Genomic DNA, 26474 nt, shown 5'->3' with positions numbered 1-26474 from the left:
CATTCAATTACATTACTGCTAAAATGTCCTCATAAAAGTTGAAGGAATTGGTCCTCTGACTCCTATCGTGTCCCTGGAAGCTCATCTGCTTCCTTTCAGGTCTCTTTTCCTAATGGTAAATGCTAAGTGGGATACTTGGGACAGCCCTACTCTGAACCCTTACCTTAACCCTTACACTAACCATAACCTAACCTTCACCTTCACTTTAACCGTTTTAAATCTCATCTTCAACGTCAGAGTAGTGTCATCCCAAGCGTCCCACTGAGTCTTTATCTTTCCTTCATGGCCACAGAAACGAGATGACTGGAAATGCCCCCACCTCCACCTCACTGGTTTCACCTATGTAGTCAAGTCCTCACAAATCAGTGGCTATGATGAAGGTAGACTCAGAAATGAAACGATTCTAGACTATTGGGACGCATCTTAATGTGACCCTCTCTCACTGCAGCAGAAGTGTGCTGCTCAGTATCATCAGAATGGAGGTTATGAGCTGCATCAGACCATGAGAGAGAGAACTACTTCGGTTATATTTGTTGTTGTTGATGCCACTACTGCGCTCTGATTCATCAGCTATCTGCTTCTCCAGGAAACGTTCAGAATAAGTCATGTAGAGCTCCACACAACGGCGGGACTTCTGCTGATCCACTAGGGCAGGGTAACCAATCTCCTCAATGCTCACTGTGTCATCATCCTTCTGTCCATCCTGCAGGAGGTCCGTCCTTTTCAGGCAGGTCTCCATGAAGCTATCGTAGGACTCGGCCCGCGGTGGTGGTTTGTAGACGTAGTCCCGGCCAAAGTCGTTTTCATCTGTGGATTTGTTGCCATATTGCTTGTACATGTAGTTATTGTAGTATTGCTCCTCCTGAGGGTTGCGAAAGTTAAAGTGTGGTCGGGGGAAGCGCCCCAGCCCATAGCCCAGCGCCATACCTGCCACGGCCCCAACCCCTGCAGCCATCATAGCCTTCTTGGCAAAGCCCTGGGAGTTACTAGAGGGATTATACCCCATACCCTGGACTGATCGAGAGAACGGAGAACCTCCTCCTGTACCATATCCACCTCTACCTCCACCATAACCTCCTCCACCATAGCCAGGACTAAGGATCTTATTGTTTGGGTTCCAGTTAGGGTATCCTCCTCCTGCCCCTCCACCTGGATAGCCCCCTGGGTATCCACCTGCCTGCCCCCAGCCCTGTCCAGTATTTCCTCCTCTTACTGGGTAGCCTCCAGCAGCCGGGTAGCCTCCAGCAGCCGGGTAGCCTCCAGCAGCCGGGTAGCCTCCCCTACCTGGGTTTTGGTTGGGGTAGCCACCTGCTGCTGGGTACTGGTTAGGATAACCTCCTCTGGCTGGGTTTTGGTTAGGATAGCCCCCTGCTGCAGGATAACCACCTGCTCCAGGGTTCTGGTTTGGGTATCCCCCCTGGTTGGTACCACCTCTCCCAGGATACTGCTGGTTAGGATAGCCACCTGCTGGATAGCCACCTGCTGGATAACCTCCGGCTGGGGGGTACTGGTTCGGATATCCTCCAGGTTTGGCACCACCAACTCCTGGGTAATTACCAACAGGGTTACCTCCAGCTGCTGGGTTGCCCCCTGCTGGGTTCTGGTTGGGATAGCCCCCTTGATTGGTTCCCCCCCTCCCTGGATAACTACCACCTGCTGGGTATGGATTGGGGTTGGGGTTCCTGTTGGGGCTCTGAGGCTGTCTGGGGTAGTTTCCTGCCTGTGTGTTTGATGTTTTTGACGGCCTTGTGTTGCTGGAGGATGATTTTTTTCCGCCACTGCTACCGCTTTTCTTAGCCCATGTAAAGTCAGTATGCAGGAGAGCCAGGAGGGTCAGAGACAACAGAACCAGCTCACACAGCTTCACCATTGCTGCCTGAAAAAAACAGACGATGTGAAAGGTTAGGTCTCAACAACAAAACAATGTTAAAATGCTTGGTCTGATTGTTTGAAGCCTAGTTGCCTTGTTCTTATTTAGTCTGCAGTGCTAATGATTCACTATTCACAGATAAGTTATTCTAAGGGCCCATGGTTCAATTTACAAAGCTTTATCCTTGAAATAGTGGAGCAAAAATGGGCTTATAGCCTACACTTGGCTGCTTAATTTGAGCTGTGTTAATATGCATTTTTATTTGGAGAGGTTCCACCGCAAGATGCGTAGCTTTTACATTGTGGAGTGCGCATTTTTGGACACAATCGATTATCAAACATGTTTTAATATTGATCTGGAGGTCGCCGGCCATCGCAGAGCCTGTCGAATGCGTTGATGAACCTTTCATATTACCGTCCCGAACTTCATACGTGGTGTCGAAGGGTTCGAACCACATTCGCAGACCTGTTACCCTAAGAAATGGCGTTCTGGGCCGATATATTTTTTACTGGCAGAATAGAGACGGTATGACAACATCGAAGGAAAACATAGATAGACGAGATACTGTAGGCTACATTATTCATTAGTATTTAATAGCCATTTTATGCAAAATAAATGTGTGCCTACACTATGTTTCAGGAAATATGCCAAATCAAATCGCATGAAATATTTCCCAATTGTAGGCAGGTTTAAAAAAACGGTTATAGCCTAGGCTATTCATCGCATCATGTCTTATGAGGCCTACGGATAACGCCCTTGACAATCGTGTAAACATATTGTGACAGAGATCAAACATCTTACCGTTATTCGAAAATATGCTGTTCTTTCTGATGAAATTGGGTTCGATCCACTTGCTTTATGTTTTGATGCTGACGTTCGTTTGAGTCGCTGCTTGCACCGGGAGGGGTCTCAATCGGACACAAATAGGCCTACGTCACACACACACACGCGCACGCACGCACGCACCCACCCACACACTATCAGCAGCAATGCTCTTCGGTGATTGTAGTACATTGGCGTTTATCACAGTGTACATTATACACACATCTCGTTGATTCCAGGCAATATTGCCCCACTACTATAACTGTATTTGGGCAGACTTTACAATAGCATGCAACAATCAGAGCCGTAGAGATACGGCGATAGAGAGTGATAAACCTGACATTTGCGTGCAACATCTCTTTGTGCATATCTCAAATTGCATTTAATGCAGGATTTACGCGTAACGCAGGCTATATACACTGCTCCAAAAAAAATAAGGGAACACTTAATCATCACAAATCATAAATGATGTTGTATAGAGAGGTGTAGCTCAATTGTACAGAAGAGTATTAGGGCAAACAACTGAATTAAAGTCAGAATTTCTGAGAAGAAAGTCCGAAATAACTTCTACAATATAGGATCTGTGTAAAAGTCTGTAAACCAAAGATACAAACAATTAAATTAAATTAAAATAAGTTTTTTCTCAGAAATTCCAACTTTAAACTCAGAATATAACCCTCCCCCCTTTCGGGAGAAAAAAAACCCTCAGATGGTGGCCCTAATACTCTTCCGTAGGCCTACAGTTGACTCTTATCATGCACGTAGCCATAAACACAAATACATAAAACATATTTTGTTTTATATATATTGCCAATACAAATGTGGTGAACCAGAGTTTCTATTGGGTGATGAACAATGAACCCTGATTACAAGATGATGAACCTGACGAGATGCACCTGGCCACGCCGACTCTGGCTGGGGACTCTGAGCATAATAGATAGAGCCGGGAGTTGAGGGGAGCGGCCGGAGGTCTGTTGACACTGACAGACGTTGTCAACTCAAAACGTAGCTTTTCAAACGTTACCTGTGCACTATCTTTTGGGTGGCGGGAGCCGATCGCGTCCCATTAGGGGTCACCGTCGCCGAAGATGGGTAGCGAGGTGGAGGAACGAGTCATCAACAGATTAGTCCCTGCAGCTTGCTGGGTGAAGTTAGTTAATCGTGCAGGCCGCTCTCTCACGTTGGCTGCTGGAGTCTCCTGCTGCAGACGGAGCGCTCCAGACAGGCACAGCGCAATCCAACGGGTTTCCCCCGATACTAATTCCAACCCACGGCGGTGCCTCGCTTCGGGGAGTTGAGTATTTTAAATCCACCAACAATTTATGAATGTATATGTTTCTGTATTTAAATCACTCTATTGTGTTTTGTGTTTTATAGTTCTGTACGATTCAATGCGTGAATCTCAGTCGGGGAGTTCATTTGTATTTCTATCATGCTTTTCATTTCGTTTTGTTCTGTGTTTAGAACAACAAAATATGGTGTCTGGAAAGTCAACCTATGCTTAACTATGGGTGAAATAGGCTATGTTTGCTTTGTTTTGATATAAGGCGTTCGTGGATGTTTTGACAACATTATTATGAATATAAATAGGCTAATACAATGAATATTAGCCTATTACAATCATGTAAATCAGAATTATGTTCATGTTTCTATAAGAATCGCCCTTCATCTACAGAAAGAGGAGGTAACCTGCATGCCATACTGTACCAATTCACTATCATCGTCATGTTCTTATATCACATGTTTTTATATCATGTTATATCACTATTTGCGCTTCTGTTTAGATGATGAACTGCATTTCATTGTCTGGTATTTGTACTCTGCAATGACAATAAGATCTAATCTAATATTTGTTTTTTAATTTGATTGATAATTACAATCATTATTATTTTCATATTTCTGTCCCAGTGAGCAATTTTACGTTGATTAGACGTCTAAACACGTCTAAATGGCCCGTAGACGTCTAGGCCAAATCGAGGCTAAATATAGGCCAAATTGGAAATTTAAAAAACGTCTATGTTTAGACGTTGAAATGCCGTTGTTTCCCTTTCTATGTTTCAACGGCATTTCAACGTCTAAACATAGACGTTGTTTCAATTTCCAATTTGGCCTATATTTAGACGTTGAAATGCTGTTGAAACATAATTCCTGGAGGTACTGCAATACCAGATCGATGCGTGGAGTGGACGAAGCAAGCGTGGAGTGGACGAAGCAAGCCCCTATTCCATCTCCCTGCTCCAAAAATCAATTTAATATATGGTCCCCGGGTAGGGGGACGTATCAGATATTAAACTGATAAGAACACATTTTTCTTTCTTTCGAAAACTTTTATTGTAACAAGTACACAAGTACACGTTATGACATTACATTATACATGTTTAAAAAAACATGGCTGTTGTACAGGAGCGGGGTGAGTCCTTATCAAGACTGCCTCGCCCGCCTTCATGAACAGCTCCCCACGACCGCCGTTTCAGGCTCCCAGAGGAGACCCTCAACCATGGCAGCGGTGGCACTCGCGCAGTCAGGGCCGGACCTCTATGGTGGGCCTCTGACCCCCTCCTCCGAATAGGCGACGTGCGACACATCCCCTCAAGGTCTCAATGGCCGCAGCTACCACCGCCTGTGGGGGGGTCTCCACGCGCTTCCCTACCAGCAGGCTGCGGGAGGTCCAGAGTGCTTCTTTAAAGCATGTCAGGGTGAGCCAGAGTCTGGCGAAGTCCGCTGATGGTATGCTCCTCCGGCTCACCCCGTAGAGCACCAGTTGGACGTTTAGGACCTCTCCTGCTGGCAGGCACTACACTTGATCTTAGCCAAAAGGCCGATAAGCGATACCTACAATGGGTCCGAGGTAGGGGAGTCATTCTCTGGCACGTCAATGTAGGTCACGGTTTAACCACAACAATAGTTTCTATAGGCATTCCACTATATAATAATAATAGAAAAGAGTGTTTTAACAATAATAATGTAGTGCCAATGTACAAAACATCCCAAAAATACTACTTTTCACTGTTCCAACCAGGAAATTCAATACGTCCCATGGTCACGTGGTAACCCGTCTCCAATCGTAGCGAAAGAAAGCATTTGTTAACCAAAATTACATTAACCGCAAACTGGAAATAATAACCAACCGGTTACATGTAGTAAAACGTAATGCGATTATTATGTGACGTTTTTTCAATTTTCAGGGTTGCAGAAGGCCTCTGTGAAGCAAATGCTCAAAAAATGCCCCCCAAATCCATGTGAGTTTGGTCACAATGTTGGTTCACCCATCTCAATTTAATAATTAATTTGTATTTAAGAAGGCACATTTTAACGATATTTCCTTTTAACGATCAGTTTCTATGGACCTCTTTGAATTAAAAGAAAAGGACAAAGAAGAATATGCCTGTAAGCAATGCGTTTGTATTTTTAAAATATAACTGGTCTTTCCTCTCATTCTGTGCTACTTGTTCCTGTTTAAAGTTGTTCATGTGCTTTGATCTTTGTTTGAAAAGCCACTGATGACTCTACAATGATAGACTCTCCTCTGCAGTCATCAACACCAGGTACTATGACTATTTTTCTATATAATCTCAATTCAGTTCATGTAGTGTGTTGCCGATTTGTCTTCCCAGCCTCATAGTCATAGAGTAGAGCGTAAGGACAATAGAATAGGGGACAACCAACATTTGTTACAGCACACATTTAAGACAAAGACAAATGTCCAAACTAAATAAAGCATGAGGACGTCTCAATAGCCTTTTTCACAGCAATAGTGGGATTTGAGCAGAGTCTTGAAAGTCCATAGATTGGGGGCGGTCTTGATGTTAAGTAGGCTAGCCACAATGTTAGTCCACCCATCTTCATTTTCCGTATTGTGTTCCATATTATGTTGAACTGACATTTACGTCAAAGAAAGCAGGTTTTAAGGTTTTAGTTTATTTTACAGTTTCTAAGAACCTCTACACCCTGCCTGAGAATGATGAATGAAAGTAATGAGTTAGTATTCTAAATATATAACTGGTCATCCTCTACTATTTATTCCTAGTGAAACTAACTTGAATATATGGGAGCATTTTTTTTCACTTTGAAAAGCTGATGAAGATTCTATTTCCAAATCAACTCAACACTCATCTACACCAGGTATTATAAAAAATGTTAATGTTGTTGTTACATGATAATATGGTAAGGTCTGTCATGGAGCTGCAAAGACTCATAACACCTTTCTTGTTGAAATAGTCCCAGAACGTCCTCTCCTGTCAGAGAAATGCCATTTAAAGGTATAATGGCAAATTACATTACAGATTTTGATGTATTATGCGTAGGTAGTAATGAAGCACCGGGAGTATGTCACAGACATTACATTTTTGTTTCATCAGCACAAAAGAAAAGTCATAATCCTCAAGCTTTTGGTGACAAGAAAGTCCCAGACGAGTTGATACATCCAATTGTATCGAACCTTTCGAGTTTTGATACTTTTTTGCCAGCGCCAGCCCAGCACACATATTGTTTGCACCAGAGAGAAGATTTGTGGGGTCAGCTGTCAAACGTGCGTGTGTGGATGCATCAACTCGTCTGGGACGTATTCTGACAGTTTAGAGGGGTTTAATAACGGTTTTAATGCATTTAAGATAAGTAGAAAATATGTTTAGACACAGACCGCATTTAGCTGGGTTAAAGGACAGCGATGTATAGACGCAATTTAAACCACCTCTTCTGCATGAATAACTATGCTAGACTACATGGAATCTCAGACTAAATGACGGTCTGGTACATATTTTGACAATCTACAGGCGTTTAGGGTATTAATTTAAACTCAACGTGCTGCTAGACTAAAACAGGTTTAGACACAGGCCGCATTTATCTGGGTTAAAGGACAGCGACGTATAGACGCAATTTAAACCACCACTTCTGCTAGGATAACTATGCTAGACTATATGAATCTCATACTACATGACGTCTGGGACGTATTCTGACAGTTTAGAGGGGTTTAATAACGGTTTTAATGCATTTAAGATAAGTAGAAAATATAGCCGTAATATAGCTGGTTTATATGATGGCCAAGCGTAGACGCGAGGTTGAAAAGACGTCTATTGCTCACTGGGGTAGGCCGACTAATCACCCTTCATCTACAGAAAGAGGAGGTAAAACAACAAAAGAACAATAGGAACGAAGTCGGACAGATGATTCACGCGGAGTGCTATGCCGTACAAAGGCAAAAAGCAGTAACTTCAATTTTGGTCAAAATGAGTTAAAATCATATTTGTGACATTAAAGACATTCTTTATCATGTGGCCAAATATCCTGTCTGTGTTGTATTTTTGAGAAAATAGGGCTCGTATTTACAGTAACTTCAAAAAAGCCTAGAGAAACCAAGGCAAACCACAGCAACTTGAGTTGCGGTATTCTGGCTTTGTCTCGCTGCGCTCAACTGCGGAGTTACTGTAGCGCACTGCGAAGTTACTGTACTCTGCCTTTGGTTTGGAACACTTAAAAAGTGAGGTTATACTTAGCTGTAGCTAGCTAGTTTGCTTAAGAGCAAGTGATTACGAACAACAATCTTGACAGCAGAACTGCTCCCAGACGCGATCAGAATTGTAAAACAATTAACAAAGGCAAATAATAGCCATATAGCCTAGTTGGTCATCCAATGATCTAAAATCATGATGGCAAATCCTGACACTGACACTGACGGGCCAGTAGGCTACGTCTCTCTGACAGACAAGCTAACGTAGCCAGTCCCACACTGACACACAGCGCTGCCTTGCCCCCTGGCAGACAGACACATCCACAGACCAAACGATAAGCACAAAGCACAGCCGTAATTAATAGACAAACGCCTACCTTTTCTATAACCGAATCACGGTAAATCCATTCCAATTATTTGGATAAGCAGACGCCCTTCCAGATAAATCCAGATACAATTCCTGATTGGTATGCAAAACATATCAAATGTTTTGTTTTGCATAGCTGATATGCCAGATCGATGTCATGTCACCAATCAGTCAACGTGGATGAAAAATACTCCATCCATTCGTGTTACTGCATTCAGCTACTGAAGCTAAATTGTTTTGCAGCCAATTGGCTATTGCCAGAACTTCATCTGGGAGTAATGACTGTATTTTGAAGTTACAAACATAAGGCTTGGAGTTATTTAAACATGTAATTGTATGCTGGCCCCATATGGCAAATTAGATTATTGTCCATATTAATTATTATCCAAAAATAATTAAAATAATTTTATCTTAAGATACTTGGAACAACACAAGAACACCATAATATAATAATGTCACTCTATCCATATCAAAATAAGGATTTTAAAAAAATCATATTTCTCATTATACTGTTTTTTTATTGTGATCAAAACTAAAGTGACAAGATGAAATTGAAGTTACTGCCTTTTGCCTTGGCATGACTCTATATCTTTTGGCAAGCCATGCAAAGGCAGAATACAGTAACTTCCAAATAAGGGTCAAAGATCAAATCAGAGGTCAGGATTAATATGTACAAAGTATAACCTAATATAAAGACATAAAACTGCCACATATCCAGTGATCTGCCTGGAACTATTTTGGCTGGACAACAAGAAAAAAGTAATTTTTCTCAGTTCTGCACTCTGGGAAGTTACTATGGGAGACGCTCTCGCTCCGTTGAACGTTCGAAAGGTTTAAATATCCTAACCGCCGTCATAATTCCCTTAGCTTCTCGGTGGTCTTGTGGTTACGTCCGAGAACAATAGGCGGTTCTGACCTATTCCAAGGTCGCAGGTACGAGACGGCACTATGAACTCGAGTATGTCAGAACCTTGATCTGGACCTGTATGTCCGAACCTTGATCCATAACAATAAAGCCAGATCAACCACACTTTTTGATATTTATTGACCGTGAACTGTCTTCTTATAGCTACTTTATTGTGTGTTGTCCATAGCCAATTTCAAGGCGTCAGCCATGTCATCTCAAGGTCGTCGGTTCGATTCCGGCCGCGGACATGTATTACTGCCTGTCATCCCTGCTCTCTCTCACCCATCTTTCCTGTCTATCTACTGCCTCTATCCCATTAAAGCAGAAATGCCCTAAAAATTGCGTACATAGTTAACTGACGCTAGGAGTTAGAGCTATAGTCCTGATACGGTCATAGTCATAAAAATGGTCACACTGATCGTTAGCCTAATGAATAATAGCCGGGCTAGCATTAACATCAGCAGAGTTTACCAGCGGTAAATAAGTCGCATAATATATAAGACCATGAGTAATTCCCTATTCTTTAGAGAAATAATACCTACATAGGCTAGCCTACCTGTGAACTAATTTATAGGATGGCTCTCGGGTGATACGCACTCACCCCGCCCACGCCGTCTATCCCTTATCACTTATCAGACCCCTGAAATGCCCCTCATGATCTTCATATGACGTGATATCCCTTCAATCCCTCAATGACCCCCCTGGGACTCAAATTAAAAGATGCAAAGATATCGGCCTACATAGATGCAAATATCAAGCTTATGGGTCGCAAATGGGTTACAATGGTCCTGGACAAATCGTCTGCTAAATGACTGTAACCCCTTAGGCGACATTTGCACTTGATCAAATAGGCTAAAGACTACAAAATAAATCAAATAGCCAACGAAACATGCATTGATTTATAGGCGATGCCGTTGATAGATATACATGTATTTACAACTATATATAACAATTGTGTAGGCCTACTCTGGGGACATAGCAGTGGTGGACTTGGGTAGACTTTAGGTCAGAGCATTCTGCGCACGACGCCAGCCCACACTGGTAGGCTACTGGGGGTCTTTTATTTTTGTGTGGGCAGCGTGAGCCGTGTCACTTCATTTAAAGGAACAGTGGCAGTGTTCCCCTTTTGTTTTGCTTTGCTGTGTTTAGGGCTGGTGTGGCAGGCCGGTGTTGGAGTGTTGTGATCGATATATGCGGGTCTGACTTTGATTTCTCAGTTATTAAGCAGCATACCGGTTTTGGCTCCAGGTGGGCAGGGCTAGTTGCGGGTGAGTTTGCCATTCAGGTCTATGCCCTGTCCAAACAGCTATGTTACATGAATTTTAGAGATATTGTCAAATAAAGAACATTGTATTACCAAACCCTGGTGTGCTTTCTGAATTCTCATCCATGTGACATGTTTCCCGGGCCAACCCGGTAAAAAAAAAGGTGGTGGCAGCGCTATTTCCAGAACCCACAAATTGCCTTTCATACCCCATACTTGGGTTTATTTCACTGGTGGCAGCAGTGGGATGAGAGGAGCTTCCTCATAGACATGGGCTGGTGCCTGGTGTTGGGGACACGCTGGGGTGTCCCCTTCATTCCTGGGCTTTGGTTAAGAGTCACCACCATACGTCTTGCAGGTGAATCACTGCGACTCTTTGTGACAGGTATTCTCTGTACTGTGTAGATAGAAGTGCCCCTGCCTGGTGGCCAGACTGAGCTCCGGAGTGTGGCCCCCAGCGTCCCTCCAGCCTTCACCCTTTCATTCTGTAGGATGCTGCCGAGGGCAGCAGGGCCTTTGCTGGACCTGCAGCAGGCTTTTGTCGACTCTTCATGACAAACACTCTCATAGGCAGGTAGTTATAGGCTTGAGTGGAGGACTTAACACTGCTTCCTGCATTCTGGAGGATACTATGCAAGGCTGTAGGGTCGTGGCAGAAGGCCTCCCCACACCCAGCAGTGCTGTTGGATAGATGAGTGTTGTCACTCATTGTGGGAGCAGATTGTGCAGGCTGGACAGTGGGTGGGGTCTTGGATAGGTCTTTAAGGCTAAGCAAGTCCAGATGACTTAAGCAGGCTTCTGTACTGGAGGCAGACTGTGCTGAGGCAGTAGAGGCACTACCGTATTTTCCGGAATATAAGTCACACTTTTTTTCATAGTTTTACACTACCGTCTACAGCCGCGAGAGGGCGCTCTGGGCTTGTGACAACTATATGCTGCTCCTGTACCACTGAAGAATTAACTGAAATATTAACGGTAGCTTGGTGAACTTGTTTACTGGTAACTTGCTTGTTGGACTAGCTAGCTTGTTATGTTAATTTAGCCTATTCAGCCTCCCAGGTATGTTCTTTATGCTATTGTGTAGCTGAATAACTGTTAATGTGGCTTGTTATGTTAATTTAGCCTATTCAGCCTGTTCTGTGTGCTATTGTGTAGTTGAATAACTTGCTTTTCCAGATTAAATGTCTGTTCTTGGTCTAGGATTTTGTGAAATACTTTTCTAAATAAATGCGATTTATAGTCCAGTGCGACTTATATGTGTTTTTTTCTTCATGAAGCATTTTTTAAGGGTGCGATTTATACTCCGGAGCGATTTTTGTCCGGAAACACTCTGATGCGTCTGGGTATTATTTTGACAAGATGAGAAAGCACTGGACAAACCTTCTGAGCTGACTGTAAATGTAGTGGGAGGTTTGGAGAGGCTGAGCTGTCCAGATCCATGCAATGAAAAGTCTGAAGAGTGCGTCTTCTGCTTTGGAGGTTGAGACATGGAGGTAGCAACACTGGAAATATGTACTCTGTGAGGCTTCTCGACTCCATGGGTTGACACTCCATTGTCCTGTGATAATATGGCAGGGCATGGTTTTTTCTCTGTCAACTGAGCAATGGGGAGTTGAGCAGTGAACTCTACTGTTGACTTTGAGTGGATCTTGTGAGTTGCTGGGGCTGTCCTGGTTGGTTTGACAGTTGTGGGTCTTGTTTTTGGATGTCCAGTCTTTTCAGGTTGGGTAGGTTGAGCACCAGCCCTTGAGGTGGCAGTCAGCGGCCTCCTCTGGTTCTGTGTCATCATTCTGTCTGCCTTTGGCTGAGTTAAGTTGAAAGGCGCAGGCTTGGTGCATGGCTTCTTCCTCTTAGCTTTACCCACTAGAGAGTTCTCCTCCCACCTCTTGTGAGACTGAGGGAAGTCTGAGGGAGTTTGAAGGTGCAGAGATTTGCCACGCACCGGGAGCCTTCTTATGCCTAATCTTCGTAGGGCTTTTTGAACATTATGTGGGCTTGTTGGGTCCTGGTTCTCAAGTCCCCGTTTGGAAGTATGAGGCACAGAGAGGTAATTAGAGGCCTTTGGGTCTGCAGTCATTTTGTTGAGTTTGTGTAGTTTCATTCTTGACTCTGCTGACGAGGAACTGGAGATGAATCCATGATTAGCCAATTAATCTGTAAATATTAAACCAGAGCCCTGCCACAGCTCAAAACAGGAGAGAGAGTGTAGCCCTACTTGGTCTGTGGAGGGACTAGTGGCACAATTCGGGCTGGAGGAGAAAGAGTTATCACCCACAGAACTCTGTTCAGTTAAATAGTCTAGCAGGAAGGGCCCTCAGATTTTGAGATACCCCTACCCGAGGTAGAGCAAATGACAACAATGATTTTTCTTATCTTTAGGGTCTCCCATTAATGAAATTGATTGTTGTCAAATTTTATTTTTGGGGAAAAGATCTTTTTTTGGTTGTTCTTTAGAGCTACCCCAATCCCTGAAAAATAGCCAAATTAGACCAGGCCGAATATGGGGAAGGTGACAAAAAAGCCCATAACTTGAGAATGATCACTCCTTTCCTCTTCAGATTTGCTGAGGTATGAACCAGGTGGTTGTCCTACATCACCAAATAGTCAGACAACTATTTACCTAAATAAATACTGAATTATAGTCCTGTAAACTTAGCTTTAGTTTAGACGGAAATTGTACTTTTTGGTGACAGGAACATAGGACTCCATCACTTTTCTCTCATTTATCAGAAAAACAGAAATCCCTGAAAAATATATCATTACTGAATTGTCTAGGGTGCTATTGAACAATAACCAGTAGTTGTATGGAAATATCTCATACAGTTCTATTGCAAATGAGATTTCTTTAGACATAGGCCTACCTCTTCTCTGATACAGTCAAATTCCGAATGGGGGATAAGTGGCATAATAGCCTATAAGTTAAGAATGCTCACTCTGATGGTCATTATATTTGGAGAGGGAAATACCAGGTGGCTGAACTACATCACCAAATAGTCAGAATAAGAGTAACCCAATCAATCCATTTTCCATTTTCTTTTTTCCATATAGGAGTAGCGCAAATTCTCTTGCGACTGGCAAAGACTCTTCCAAGCTGGCAGAGAGTCCAAAATGGGCCAGATCTTTGAGCTCGCTGAGATGGGTCTTGAGTTTGTTGAATGCTGTTGTCTTTCCTATTCTGTACAAACGACTTGTTGTGTCACAGCCAGTGAGTGCATGACATGCTGGTAGACAGTTAGACATGTCTTTTCCAATCTTCTCAGATATGGTGTTGATGGGGACATAGCTCTCTCTCATTCCATGGCCTGTATGCATGTACACCAGAGATGAACCAAACATTTCTTTGCTTGCATAGTATATGAGCAGTACTTCCACATCTGTGTCATCAGACCTCACAATAATGCGGGAATATGACTCTGCAAGATGTATGGCATGGAGCACCATCCTTGTGTCTGCCTCCTCCTGATCACTGTACAGTGATGTCAAACTGCTGACTCGTGCTGTGCAGATGCTCTTCACCTCCTCCCCTTTGTCAAATCCACCTGCCAAGATGATGGAGTCATCTGAGTGTAGTCTCTATGGGGCTGCAATGACAATGTAGTTGCTCACAAACATGCACAGTGCAGTCTTGTTTCCACTACTCCTCAAGTACTTCCTGTAGTTTGGGACATTTGTGTTGCCAGTGATAACATGTGTAGGCCTTCCATCACTTGCACCTCTCCTTTGCCTCTCCAGGTCTTTGATTGACTGTGGGCCGTCATACCTGTCAAATACCATGACCACACATTGCATTTCATCCTGCCAGCAGCCCGGAACCATGGTATTGCTTCAGACATGCAGTTGAGATGAAGGTCAAAGTTAGCTTCACGCTCTGATCGTAGCATTCTGAGTAAGAGATCAGCCCCTTTGAGGAAATTCAGCCAGTACTTAAAAGTTGCTGATTGTTGAACTCCCCTCTCTGAAAACTGTTGTATTCTTCTCCTCAGTTCAGGACGGTCTGTCTCCACTTCACTTAAGAACTGTCTGGCAGAGACCTGGTCGTCGCCATGAAAGGCATGCTGCACATCTCGCAGGAGGTGTTCTTGTTCAGCAGACAATGGACTCTGGCCTTTTTTGTTCAGCCAGGAGACCAGTGCCATCCAGAAGAGCCTGAACAGAGCCTCTGAAACAACCTTGATGCTCCTCACACCTCTTGTCAGTTGTTTCCCCTGAAGCATCTGCCGAGCTGTTGCGTCAGCATAGACTCCAGACTCGGTTATCATGTCAAAGAGGCCCCCGTCTGCATACACCTTCCCAATGCTTGCCAGAAAGGCCATGGTGACGTGCATTCCTCCAATTCTCATGGTGATCTTGCCATCCAAAGCTTCAGGTTTGCTCCACAGAATTTGCTGTGCTTTGCTGTAGATGGCAAGGTCAGCAGTTACAAGTATATGCCTCTGTCCCAGTTCTTGAGCAAGCTGTGTGAGCTGCAAAAGAGCTGTATAGATTGTAGATAGGTCTGATGGTGAAGCTCTTATGAAGGGCATATATTGTACTGTTGTTAATGGGATGTCTGACGTGGATACATAGGCATTGAATGCAGACCATCCTGGGATTCTCTGGTCTTCTTCTTTCATGATACGGCTCACCTTCCAAAGTAAGTCTTGGCCTTCTGCTGCCTGAGCTTTTGTGCTGTCTGATTTGAGGACCTGTGGTAGAACTGCTGGTGGTTCAGATCGCCTACCTGGCTTGATGTATCTGAAATTCAAGAACAAGTCATTAGGCATCTTTTGTCATATAATTCAATCTTTAACAAAATGCCCTTACAAACAACAACACTCCAGATTCCTTAGATTATAACGTGTGACCTCACAAATAATGTGTAACTTGAATATTGGACAAATGCTAGTCTGACTTACACAAGTGTAATGTGAAACTTGAAGCCTCCAGTGCACATTACACATTTTACATTTTAATATTGGATTATATTGCATTAACATACAGTATATCAGAGCCATTTCAATCAAGTATTGCATGTGTCTGGCAGATAGTTGGTCTATAATATTTACCTCTGAACCTCTTCATTATCCAAATCACAGCTGTCCAGGGCATGGAGAGATCTCTCTGAGATTCTCAGGATGGGGTTGTGTGCTGTGGCAACATCACCTCTTCTGTATACAACAATTGCCATGGAATCTGTTGTATTTTTGCCATCCAGCGTCTCTTCATTCTGGTCAAAGTTGTCAATGGCTGCATCAATTATCCCATGTTCTGTGGTTCTTGTCAGTCCATTTGGAATGTAAACACCTTTGCTTCTCTGTAATTGATCTGCTGCTACTGATGTGAGAAATTGACGCACTTCATCATACGACACACAATGACCCATCATGTGTAGCTTGTTGATAAGGGCCTTGCTGCCAAACTCATGATGGATCATAATCCCAAGTCCTAGTGTGATAGGTGTACGCCTGCTGCAGCACTGTGCAATTAGATCATGGCAAAAGGTTATAACACTTGTGTTATTCTTCAGAGCTGGGTCCTCATCACAGGTCTGCACATTTTTAAATGCACCTGCATTGACACACCAGTTCACAAAATCATACAGAGTGTTTGGCACATATTCACTGCACTGGAGAAGGGAAAGCTTGTCACTGCTTATGTAGAATTGAGGCTCATGCTCAACCTTTTCCATAGTTTTCCTCAATATACCTGCAGCCTGGTGGAGGATTTGAGTGTCAGTGAGGGTCTCTGTTCTCTGTGGAGGCATTGTCTCCCTGTCTTCTGTTATGTTTTCTCTGAGGAGAGAAGCTTCTCTCATTGCATGGCCAACAGTCATGGCACCAGAACAGATCAGATCAGATTTTCCAGGACGTTCAATGAAGATGAGTTTATCCCCATAATGCTGGTTCATATTTTCTTTGAGTTTCCAGGATTTATACATTGTTGGTTCTGTAGCTGTACTCAGTTTTCCTTTATAGCTCTCAGTTACAGCACTCAGTGTTGTGACAGTCATATGCTTTGAAAAAACTGTCTTAGTTAATTCTTCAGTTAGCTCAATGAAAGCTCTTTCATGTTCATTTAACTTCTTTTCTGTTAAATGTTTGTTTCTAGCTGCTAGAATGTTCCTTTCTGAAAGATAGTGTCCTAGGCAACTTCTGTGATACTTTGCATCATAGGCAAAAAGATCTTCATAGGTCAGCATACGGTGATGTATTATTTCATCAAACCTCTCTGAGGCTGCGTTGAGGACCTTTGACCTTGTACTTTCACCTGTACCGGTACATATAGGGGTCAGGCCTTCTCTCTTTGTGACTTTCTGGCTGCAATTGAAACATTGGCTGCAAATGAAACACTGGCTACGGATGTCAAATCTAGTGTCTCTGGACAGTCTAAGTCTTTTACTGATCCTGGGGTGGTTCTTGATCACTGGTTGTAGGCGTATAGTTATGTGTGCTTGAATAACTGGCCCGACATGACCTGTGATATGAAACCTTGACCTTGAAGGACAGTATGTCATCTGAGTGGGGCGATAGTCTCTTATGAACTTCATCATCTCGTCCTTGAGCAACGTTCAGTATGGTTCTGAGTCCTTGTAAGCTGGGCTCTGCTAGCCTCTGCCTAGATCAGAATGCCTGCACTATGGTTTAAAAGCTCACAAATCTTTCAACATATTAAACAACATATTAATATCATAGTTGGACATAATGTGTTATCTGTCATTAGATTGGTGATAATCTGAACAGAACTGTCAATCCACAGCCCCTCTCCCTCTGAGATGGAGATTGTTATGGCTGCTGCTGCCCAGTTGGCTACACAGTTTTGAAACATGCAGCTGTCACTCAAACCAGAGTGGCAGAGAGTGTTCCACTGTCAAGCTTCAAAATTATTTCTATACTGTACTTTGAATTAAGGTTCCAGTTTTAATAAAACCTGTACTATTTACACCTATGTTTTAGAGGCTTGCAATTTAGAACTAATAAACTTTATTTTATTGGGTTACTCTTATTCTGACTATTTGGTGATGTAGTTCAGCCACCTGGTATTTCCCTCTCCAAATATGATGACCATCAGAGTGAGCATTCTTAACTTATAGGCTATTATGCCACTTATCCCCCATTCGGAATTTGACTGTATCAGAGAAGAGGTAGGCCTATGTCTAAAGAAATCTCATTTGCAATAGAACTGTATGAGATATTTCCATACAACTACTGGTTATTGTTCAATAGCACCCTAGACAATTCAGTAATGATATATTTTTCAGGGATTTCTGTTTTTCTGATAAATGAGAGAAAAGTGATGGAGTCCTATGTTCCTGTCACCAAAAAGTACAATTTCCGTCTAAACTAAAGCTAAGTTTACAGGACTATAATTCAGTATTTATTTAGATAAATAGTTGTCTGACTATTTGGTGATGTAGGACAACCACTTGGTTCATACCTCAGCAAATCTGAAGAGGAAAGGAGTGATCATTCTCAAGTTATGGGCTTTTTTGTCACCTTCCCCATATTCGGCCTGGTCTAATTTGGCTCTTTTTCAGGGATTGGGGTAGCTCTAAAGAACAACCAAAAAAACATCTTTTCCCTAAAAATAAAATTTGACAACAATCAATTTCATTAATGGGAGACCCTAAAGATAAGAAAAATTATTGTTGTCATTTGCTCTACCTCGGGTAGGGGTATCTCGAAAACTAAAGCCTTTTTTGAGGACTTGCTGCTAGACTAAAAGGCCTCCTGCAGCGCTATGTTTCCATTTTTAGCATAGGAGGGACAGATTTGGGCAGAACCCACCTTACTCTACACCAAATAGACACGGGGGACGCTAAGCCTATTAAAATGGTGCCGCGCCGGGTCCCCCTCCATCTCCAGCAGGAGGTTACTGACCACATTAAATGCAGGATAACGGGATCATACGGCCCTCTTGCAGTCCATGGGCAGCCCCTGTGGTACGAAAGAAAGATGGTAGTTTGCGTTTTTGTGTAGACTACAGGAGGCTAAATGATGTGACCGTGAAGGACGCTTACCCCCTCCCAAGAATTGATGATGCTCTTGACAGTCTAGCTAATAATGCACGTTTGTTTTCCACCCTTGATCTTGCCAGCGGCTATTGGCAGAGAGATGGACCCCAAGGACAGGCTTTTACAACTAGGCAAGGGCTCTTCGAATTTAACGTTCTCAGTTTTGGTCTTTGTAATGCCCCAGGTACATTCCAGCGCTTAATGGACCTGGTACTAGCAGATCTGCAATGGACCACATGCCTGGTGTATTTAGATGACATTATTGTGTTCGGGAAAACATTTGAGGAGCATTTGCATAGGCTAGACGAAGTCCTCCGTAAGCTCCAAGAGGCTGGCCTGAAAGTACAGCCCTCAAAGTATAACTTTTTTTCAACACAGGTCAAATACCTAGGACACATCATATCCAGGGAGGGTATTCGGGCAGACCCCACTAAAATTGAATCGGTCCGTGGCTGGTCGACACCCACCACTCAGACAGAAATTAGACAGTTTTTGGGTTTGGCCTCTTACTATAGACGTTTTGTTAAGGGGTTTGCAGACATTGCCCGACCCCTACATCAGTTAACTGAGAAGGGAAGACGTTTTCAGTGGGGTGAAGATTGCCAGCAAGCGTTTATACAGCTGAAAAATAGTTTGACTACTGCCCCTGTCCTGGCATACCCAGATCCAGCTAAGCAGTTTATTCTAGACAGACGCTAGCGATGTCGGGATCGGGGCAGTGTTGTCCCAGGAGGTGGGGGGCATGGAGCATGTTATCGCATACGCTAGCAGGGCCCTTACTAAAGAGGAGCGAAAGTATGCCACCACCAAAAAGGAGCTTCTAAGTATGGTGATGTTTACCAAGTTCTTTAGGCACTACCTGCTAGGAAGAGAATTTATTCTTCGTACAGACCACAACTCTCTGCGCTGGCTCCATAATTTCCGGGAACTTAGAAGGACAGCTAGCATGATGGCTAGAACAGTTGGCAAGCTTTCAGTACAAGATAGTTCACCGGCCAGGAAAATAGCATGCCAATGCTGATGCGCTTTCCCGCTTACCAGTTTTTTCTGCAGAGGTTGCACCTGTTAGTCCCCAAGCAGGACAGCAGCCTGTTATGACTGTTGGGGCAGTACGGGAGTCCTCGCAGCCGGCGAGGATGAGTTGGCCCAGGTGCAGCAGAGGGACGCGGAGCTTTTGCAACTCATTAGGGCTAAGCAGGTGGAGGGAGAGGGGGCTTTACCAAGTAACCCGGAGCTGCGCAAATATGCCCCAGTATGGGAACAGTTGAAGGTGCAGGGCCAACGGTTAGTACGGGTTCCCTCCCCTCAGTCTGATGCCGCTGCTGTAACCCAGGTGGTCCTCCCTAAAGAAATGGTACCCTCAGTGTTGTCAGTTGCATAGCATAGCTACCGGCGGCCACCTAGGTATTCAAAATTTACAGGCAAAGACGAAAGACCGATTCTACTGGCCTGGTTGGTTTGGGGACGTTAGAAAATGGTGCAGAGAATGTGTGGATTGTGCTTCCAGGAAAACGCAAGGGCGTCCTCCATGCACGCCCATGAATGTGTCCGTTTCTTCTAGGGCCTTTGAGCGTATAGCTTTAGATATCCTCGGCCCCCTACCAGAGACCCCAGGAAAAAATAGATATGTTCTGGTGATCGGGGACTATTTTTCTAAGTGGACTGAGGCGTTCCCCCTCCCTAATCAGGAGGCACGTACGATTGCCAAAGTCCTCACTGAAGAATGGATTTGCCGTTTTGGGACTCCACGTAGTCTACATTCTGATCAAGGAAGAAATTGAGTCAAATGTTTGAGCTATGTAGGCTACTCAGTATTCAGAAAACCCGTACGACTGCTTATCATCCCCAGTCAGACGGGTTGATAGAACGCTTTAACCGTACTTTATTGTCCATGTTGTCCCTTTTCATAGATGACAACCAGCTTAACTGGGACATCCTGCTGCCATACGTGATGATGGCTTACAGGAGCAGTATACATGCGAGTACAGCTTTTACCCCCTACAAGGTCCTGTTTGGACAGGAGATCGTCCTTCCTGTGGATGTCATGTTAGATGTAGGGCAGAAGGATAAGTTTGCCTCGGCCAGTGATTACATACTGAAGCTGGCGGATACGTTATCTACTGTGGTGGAGGCAGTGAAGAGATACCAGACTAGGGCCTCTACCCAACAGAAAGAGTCATATGATTTTCATGCCAGGGCCCAGTATTATTCTGTGGGAGTTGGTGTGGGTTAGGAACAAAGCAAGGAGGCGGGGGGTTTGCCCCAAGTTGCAACGACGGTACAAGGGACCGTATAAAATCCTGGAGTGTGTGACAGATGTCCTCTACCGTATAGCATTGGTGGATGGAGGGCCCGAAACTGTTATTCACTTCAACAGACTCAAACCCTTTGTTCCCTGTTCATTTACAGCCTCACTAGTGCCCACGGCACGAGAGCCAGGTGGAGTTCCAGGCCGCCCCTCCCAGAGCGAGCGTCTGGCAGAGGTCCACCCCGAAACCAATGGGGGACACCCTCGGCCATCAGATTCGGCATGGAGGGCAGGGGCAACCAGAGAACCACAGCCATCTGCATCCCAGGCTGAACGAAGACACGCACAGCCATCGTCCAGCCAGACATCTGCATCCCAGGCTGAACGAGGACACACACAGCCATCGTCCAGCCGTGGAACACGCTTCGAGAGACCGAGGAGGGCGCCTGCGTGGACCCGAGACTACCACATTGATCCCTGACTCGGGGACGAGTCTTTTTCACCTGGGGGAGGGGATAGTGTGGTGAACCAGAGTTTCTATTGGGTGATGAACAATGAACCCTGATTACAAGATGATGAACCTGACGAGATGCACCTGGCCACGCCGACTCTGGCTGGGGACTCTGAGCATAAATAGACAGAGCCGGGAGTTGAGGTGGTTGATGGGAGCGGCCGGAGGTCCGTTGACAGACGTTGTCAACTCAAAACGTAGCTTTTCAAACGTTACCTGTGCACTATCTTTGGGGGGCGGGAGCTGATCGCGTCCCATTAGGGGTCGCCGTCGCCGAAGATAGGTAGCGAGGTGGAGGAACGAGTCATCAACCGATTAGTCCCAGCAGCTTGCTGGGTGAAGTTAGGGACGGGGAAATTAATTGTGCAGGCCGCTCTCACATTGGCTGCTGGAGTGTCCTGCTGCAGACAGAGCGCTCCAGACAGGCACCATGCAATCCAACGGGTTTCCCCCGATACTAATTCCAACTCACGGCGGTGCCTCCGCTTCGGCGAGTTGGGTATTTTAAATCGGTCAACATTAGGGCTGGGTTCAAAAAATCGATTTCCCGATTCTGAATCGATCTTCATTAAATGAGCGATTATCGATTCATAAATCCCGAGATCGATCTTTCTTTTTTTTTTTTTTTTGCTTGCAGCTTCAACCCGCAACGAGATCTCGTGGCCAGATCTCGCGCTACAAGAATTTATCATATCTCACGCAACGTGAGGTCTCAACACTAAAATCTAAAAACATGGCGATGGCAGGGACACTCAAGTCACCACCAGGCTTAAAGTCAGATGTCTGGGTGCATTTTGGATTTTAAAAATTTGACTATAGAGATGAGCTGGACAAAAGCAAACTCATATGTAAATAAAAAGTACATTCATGTAACTGCTTTGGAGTCAATTCATTGATATGTTTAACAATGCTACATGTTATAGGGTTCCTTGAACCATTTATAGCTTTAGTTCGGAGAATCTCTTTCATATTCAAGCAAAAAATGTATATTGTAACTAGATCGAATCGGAATCGAATCGAATCGTGAATCGAATCGGGAGCTGTGAATCGGAATCGAATCATTTTGGGAAATCAGTGGCGATACCCAGCCCTAGTCAACATCACCATGGCGGGCAAGGATGATGGATGACACCTTGTGGACGTCGTCCGACCACTTGTATGGGGTGTCATCTTGTGTTATCTTGTGTCTGTCGATCTTCTGCTGATCCTCCAAATCATGCCCATGTCGACGAGAGCGATGTAAGGTCCTTTCAGAACTACAGATTGGAGAGATCTTCTGGATGAGCTTGCTCTTCTGCGTCTTCCTGTATGTGCCATTGGAGTTGAATAAGGCCATACACTCCTCGACAACACAGTGTTCCAACAACTCTGGGAGATTCACAAGTTAACTGACCTCAACCAGGTCGATCACTGCCTTGAGAGCATCCTGCTCCATCTCAGCAGAACCTTGGGTTCCTCCCCGGGTTTCTTCGTGCATGGCCCCTTGTCAAATGTCAAGCGTTTGCTCAATGGGACGGATGCATGGAGGGAGGTATTCTTACTGAACACTCTGTCTCGTAAAATGCTGGTCAACTTCTCCTCTCCTGCAGCAAGGGCGGCTGAGTTGAAGTCAGCAATGAGCTCATCAGAGGCAGGCATGGCTGACTGTAGGGTGCGGAGGGTGGGTGAGGCCGGGTCGAACGGGAAGGAGTCAAACTCATGCATGCGACCAGGTCCTGCACACACTGCTCATCCTCTCGCATCCGTGGCCACATTGCATGTGCTTCTTCTTGGCTTCTTTTCGGTTGGCCAGCGCGTTGTGAGCCGCCCGGATCTGGGTCACATTGTTCGTATTTCTGGAGTGCAATAGCAGCTGCTTCTCATTCTAGAGGATGGAGAGCCAGCGACCTGATCAGCAAGGAGAGCTAGTCAGCATTTCCCAGAAGTCAGGCAGCCACCTCCCATACCTATTGTTATCGTACACTACCATTATTAATCAAGCCTTTGACTCTAATATGTCAACAAGATGAAACAAGAATTTTTAACCTGGCTTTATCCAATGTTCAGATTTAAGTTCTTGAATGTTATGCAAATTACCGCATATTTAATTAGGTAACGCCTCATTTGCATATTTAAACATACAATTTCAGAAAACTTGTAATACAAAAAATAATTGTCTTAATGTAAGTGATTAACTGGGGAAGTTTCATAGTGATGGCTATTAGTAAAAATGTTTACCCTATTCACCTGCCTTAAAGGTTACAGGTATTTTGAATTTGGCCCTCTGGCAAAAAAACCCGGAATTTTTGGCAGGGACCTGGAGGCTACATTTTTCATAAAAGGTCCCTAGAAGTCAAATAAATCATCAAAACATGTTAGCCAGAGAGTGGTCACAGAATTGTGGTTTTGGACCCTACTATAAAGGAACAGTGGCAGTGTTCCCCTTTTGTTTTGCTTTGCTATGTCATGTTATAGTTTTATGTAATGAACAGTGGTAGTGTTCTCTTTTTGGTTTGTTGTGCTGTGTTTAAGGCTTGTGTGGCAGGCCGGTGTTGAAGTGTTGTGATCGCTATATGCGGGTCTGACTTTGATTTCTCAGTTATTAAGCAGCATACCCTTTTTGGCTCCAGGTGGGCGGGGCTAGTTGCGGGTGAGTTTGCCCGAACCATTCAGGTCTATGCCCTGTCCAAACAGCTATGTTACATGAATTTTAGAGATATTGTCAAATAAAGAACATTGTATTTTCTATTACTAAACCCTGGTGTGCTTTCTGAATTCTCATCCATGTGACATATGTTTCCTGGACCAACCCGGTAAAAAAAAGGTGGTGGCAGCGCTATTTCCAGAACCCACAAATTGCCTTTCATACCCCATACTTGGGTTTATTTCACAAACAATTTATCTAAGAACAATATCCACAATCATATCACCTGTATAGCTTGCAACAACAGCAACATGGAATACCATACTTGGAGAATCTCTAGAAGCAATACAGTTGCCGCAAATTACATTATATTACATTTTACAGGAAAATGTATTTTGCCTGCCCGTCTGTCACATGTCACATGTGCGTGCTTTGGGGTGTGGGACCATGTGGTGTGGAATTTACCCTCTCATTTAAGGTCAGTTGACCTCTGGTTTGTCAGTTGCAATTAGCTCCTTAACAAAGCTACTGTCAGTGCCTTAATAATTAAGCAACATTTGGTGTCAGTCCTCTTACTGAAGGAAGGCTGGCGCTCTGCATCCACTTTACATCACGTCAAATCAGTGGAGTCAGATTACACTATAACTGCTAGATAAAATACACCCATATTCACCTGTCAGCTTACACTATAACTGCTAGATAAAACACACCCATATTCACCTACCAGATTACACTATGACTGCTAGATAAAAAAACCTCCATATTCACCTGCCAAGTGAAATGCGCATGAGCATCATTTGTTATTAGGATCCCCCTGTGTGCAAAGCTGTGAAACGCCTCCTTGATGATGTGACAGACCACAAACCATCATGGATGAGGCACCAGGACAGACCTTACAGCATTTACCCACCATACAATGTACTGGAGCTGCTGAAGCAGACTCAATGATGGTATCCTCAGGAGGGAAGTACAATTAAGGTCACACTTTATTTGGATAGACCCCTACAGATGATCTACATTTGCTAAAAGTATCAAATGCAACTGCAGCTTAGGGTTACAGTTACGGTTAGGTTTAAGGTTAGGTTTTGAGTTTATGTTTAGGGTTAGGATAAGGGTTAAAGTTAGGGTTAGTGGATTGTTACAACATGTTGTTGACAGTTAGTTGAACATCTACTGAACATTTACAAACCATCTATTTGGGACTATCCAAATAAAGTATTACCTCTTGTCTCTGCCATAAAGACAAGTGTGAGTTATAAGGTAATACAATACAATCAAAGGGGTTGAATTAAGTGAACAGATGACGTCCCTGTGTCCCTGATCCCTGATCACTTTCTCTGTTCATGTCACATTTTATAATGAACTCCAACTTGAATGATGTTCTCATGCTTTTTTAAAGAGGTGAGGTCTATATAAAGAGGACGGACTGGAGGTGATTGACCTGATGATCTTCAAATCATCTCACCTGTTTACAGTACAAGTGCAACTACAGGAGAGGACTAGAAGAGGTCAGAACTGGATGTCTTTGAAAAAAATCAACAGAAAGTATGAAGGTCTCCAGTAGAGATACAAGTGAGTTAATTCATGTGTGCATTATACAGACCTTATGAGAGTCAACAGGTGAGCAGATACAGATGAACGAGTAGAGAAACAAAGGTAAGCATACTGTATGTTTGTTTCCAATGTTAAGATTGACGTTTTTTGATTATAGATTAGACTACATGTTTTTTGGGATGTGTATGGAATGCACTCCTCCATTCACCAGGTCCTATGAAGCTTGAGTATCTGCCGTTATTCGTGGATTGGGTATCTGTTGTTGATTGAGACGATAACATTAATATGTCTTCCCCTCTCAAATGCCCTCCCTTAACACCCCATCCCGCTTGACAGCCTCATGCCTAGATGAACTGGTGTCAGGTAGCAGCAATAAAGCTAATGAAATGATTTGGCTGATGCCAGGGTATACCAAGGTTATGGACCTGCACATGTTAATATTAAGGTGTCATTGGAATGATAAAATTAAATATATACAGCATATGGTTAGTTCAATACACTATACTATTATATAGTGTATTGAACTAAATCTAATCAACAAACGGCCTAATCGACTGTCTTAATTGTAGAATGCATTGAACAAGGGATATATATAACAAAGTACATTGCTACAATATAGATTTGATGGTATCTATCGCTTTGTTTATAGCTGTCTAACATTTCTTTCTTATCACCAGAATGGCATCTACTTGAATCATTTGTCTTTATGAATTAAACATTTGTGTGGGTAATTAAACCATGTTTTATTCAACCTCATGTATCACTCGAACAAGGAATAGGAGGAGTACTATTAAAACGTACTGAGAACCTCCTGATCAAAAAGGAGAACTGAAACTGAAGCCTTATGCTCCTTGTTTATACACTCTATACTA

General features: G+C 43.8%; 1 protein-coding gene across 1 annotated transcript; it reads right to left on the bottom strand.

Moving 5' to 3' along the window:
• Positions 1 to 213: 213 nt before the first annotated feature.
• Positions 214 to 1870, bottom strand: prnpb (prion protein b; the record flags this gene model as incomplete). The annotated part of the gene is made up of 1 exon (XM_080528413.1): positions 214 to 1870. The coding sequence occupies one exon, from the start codon at positions 1868 to 1870 to the stop codon at positions 440 to 442; it is 1431 nt and encodes a 476-aa protein (XP_080384539.1). The 3' UTR covers positions 214 to 439.
• Positions 1871 to 26474: the final 24604 nt, after the last annotated feature.

This window comes from Nansenia antarctica (genome assembly GCF_963989245.1).
Source record: "Nansenia antarctica genome assembly, chromosome: 4".
NCBI lineage: Eukaryota > Metazoa > Chordata > Actinopteri > Argentiniformes > Microstomatidae > Nansenia > Nansenia antarctica.
This window is presented reverse-complemented; position numbering and strand designations above follow the sequence as displayed.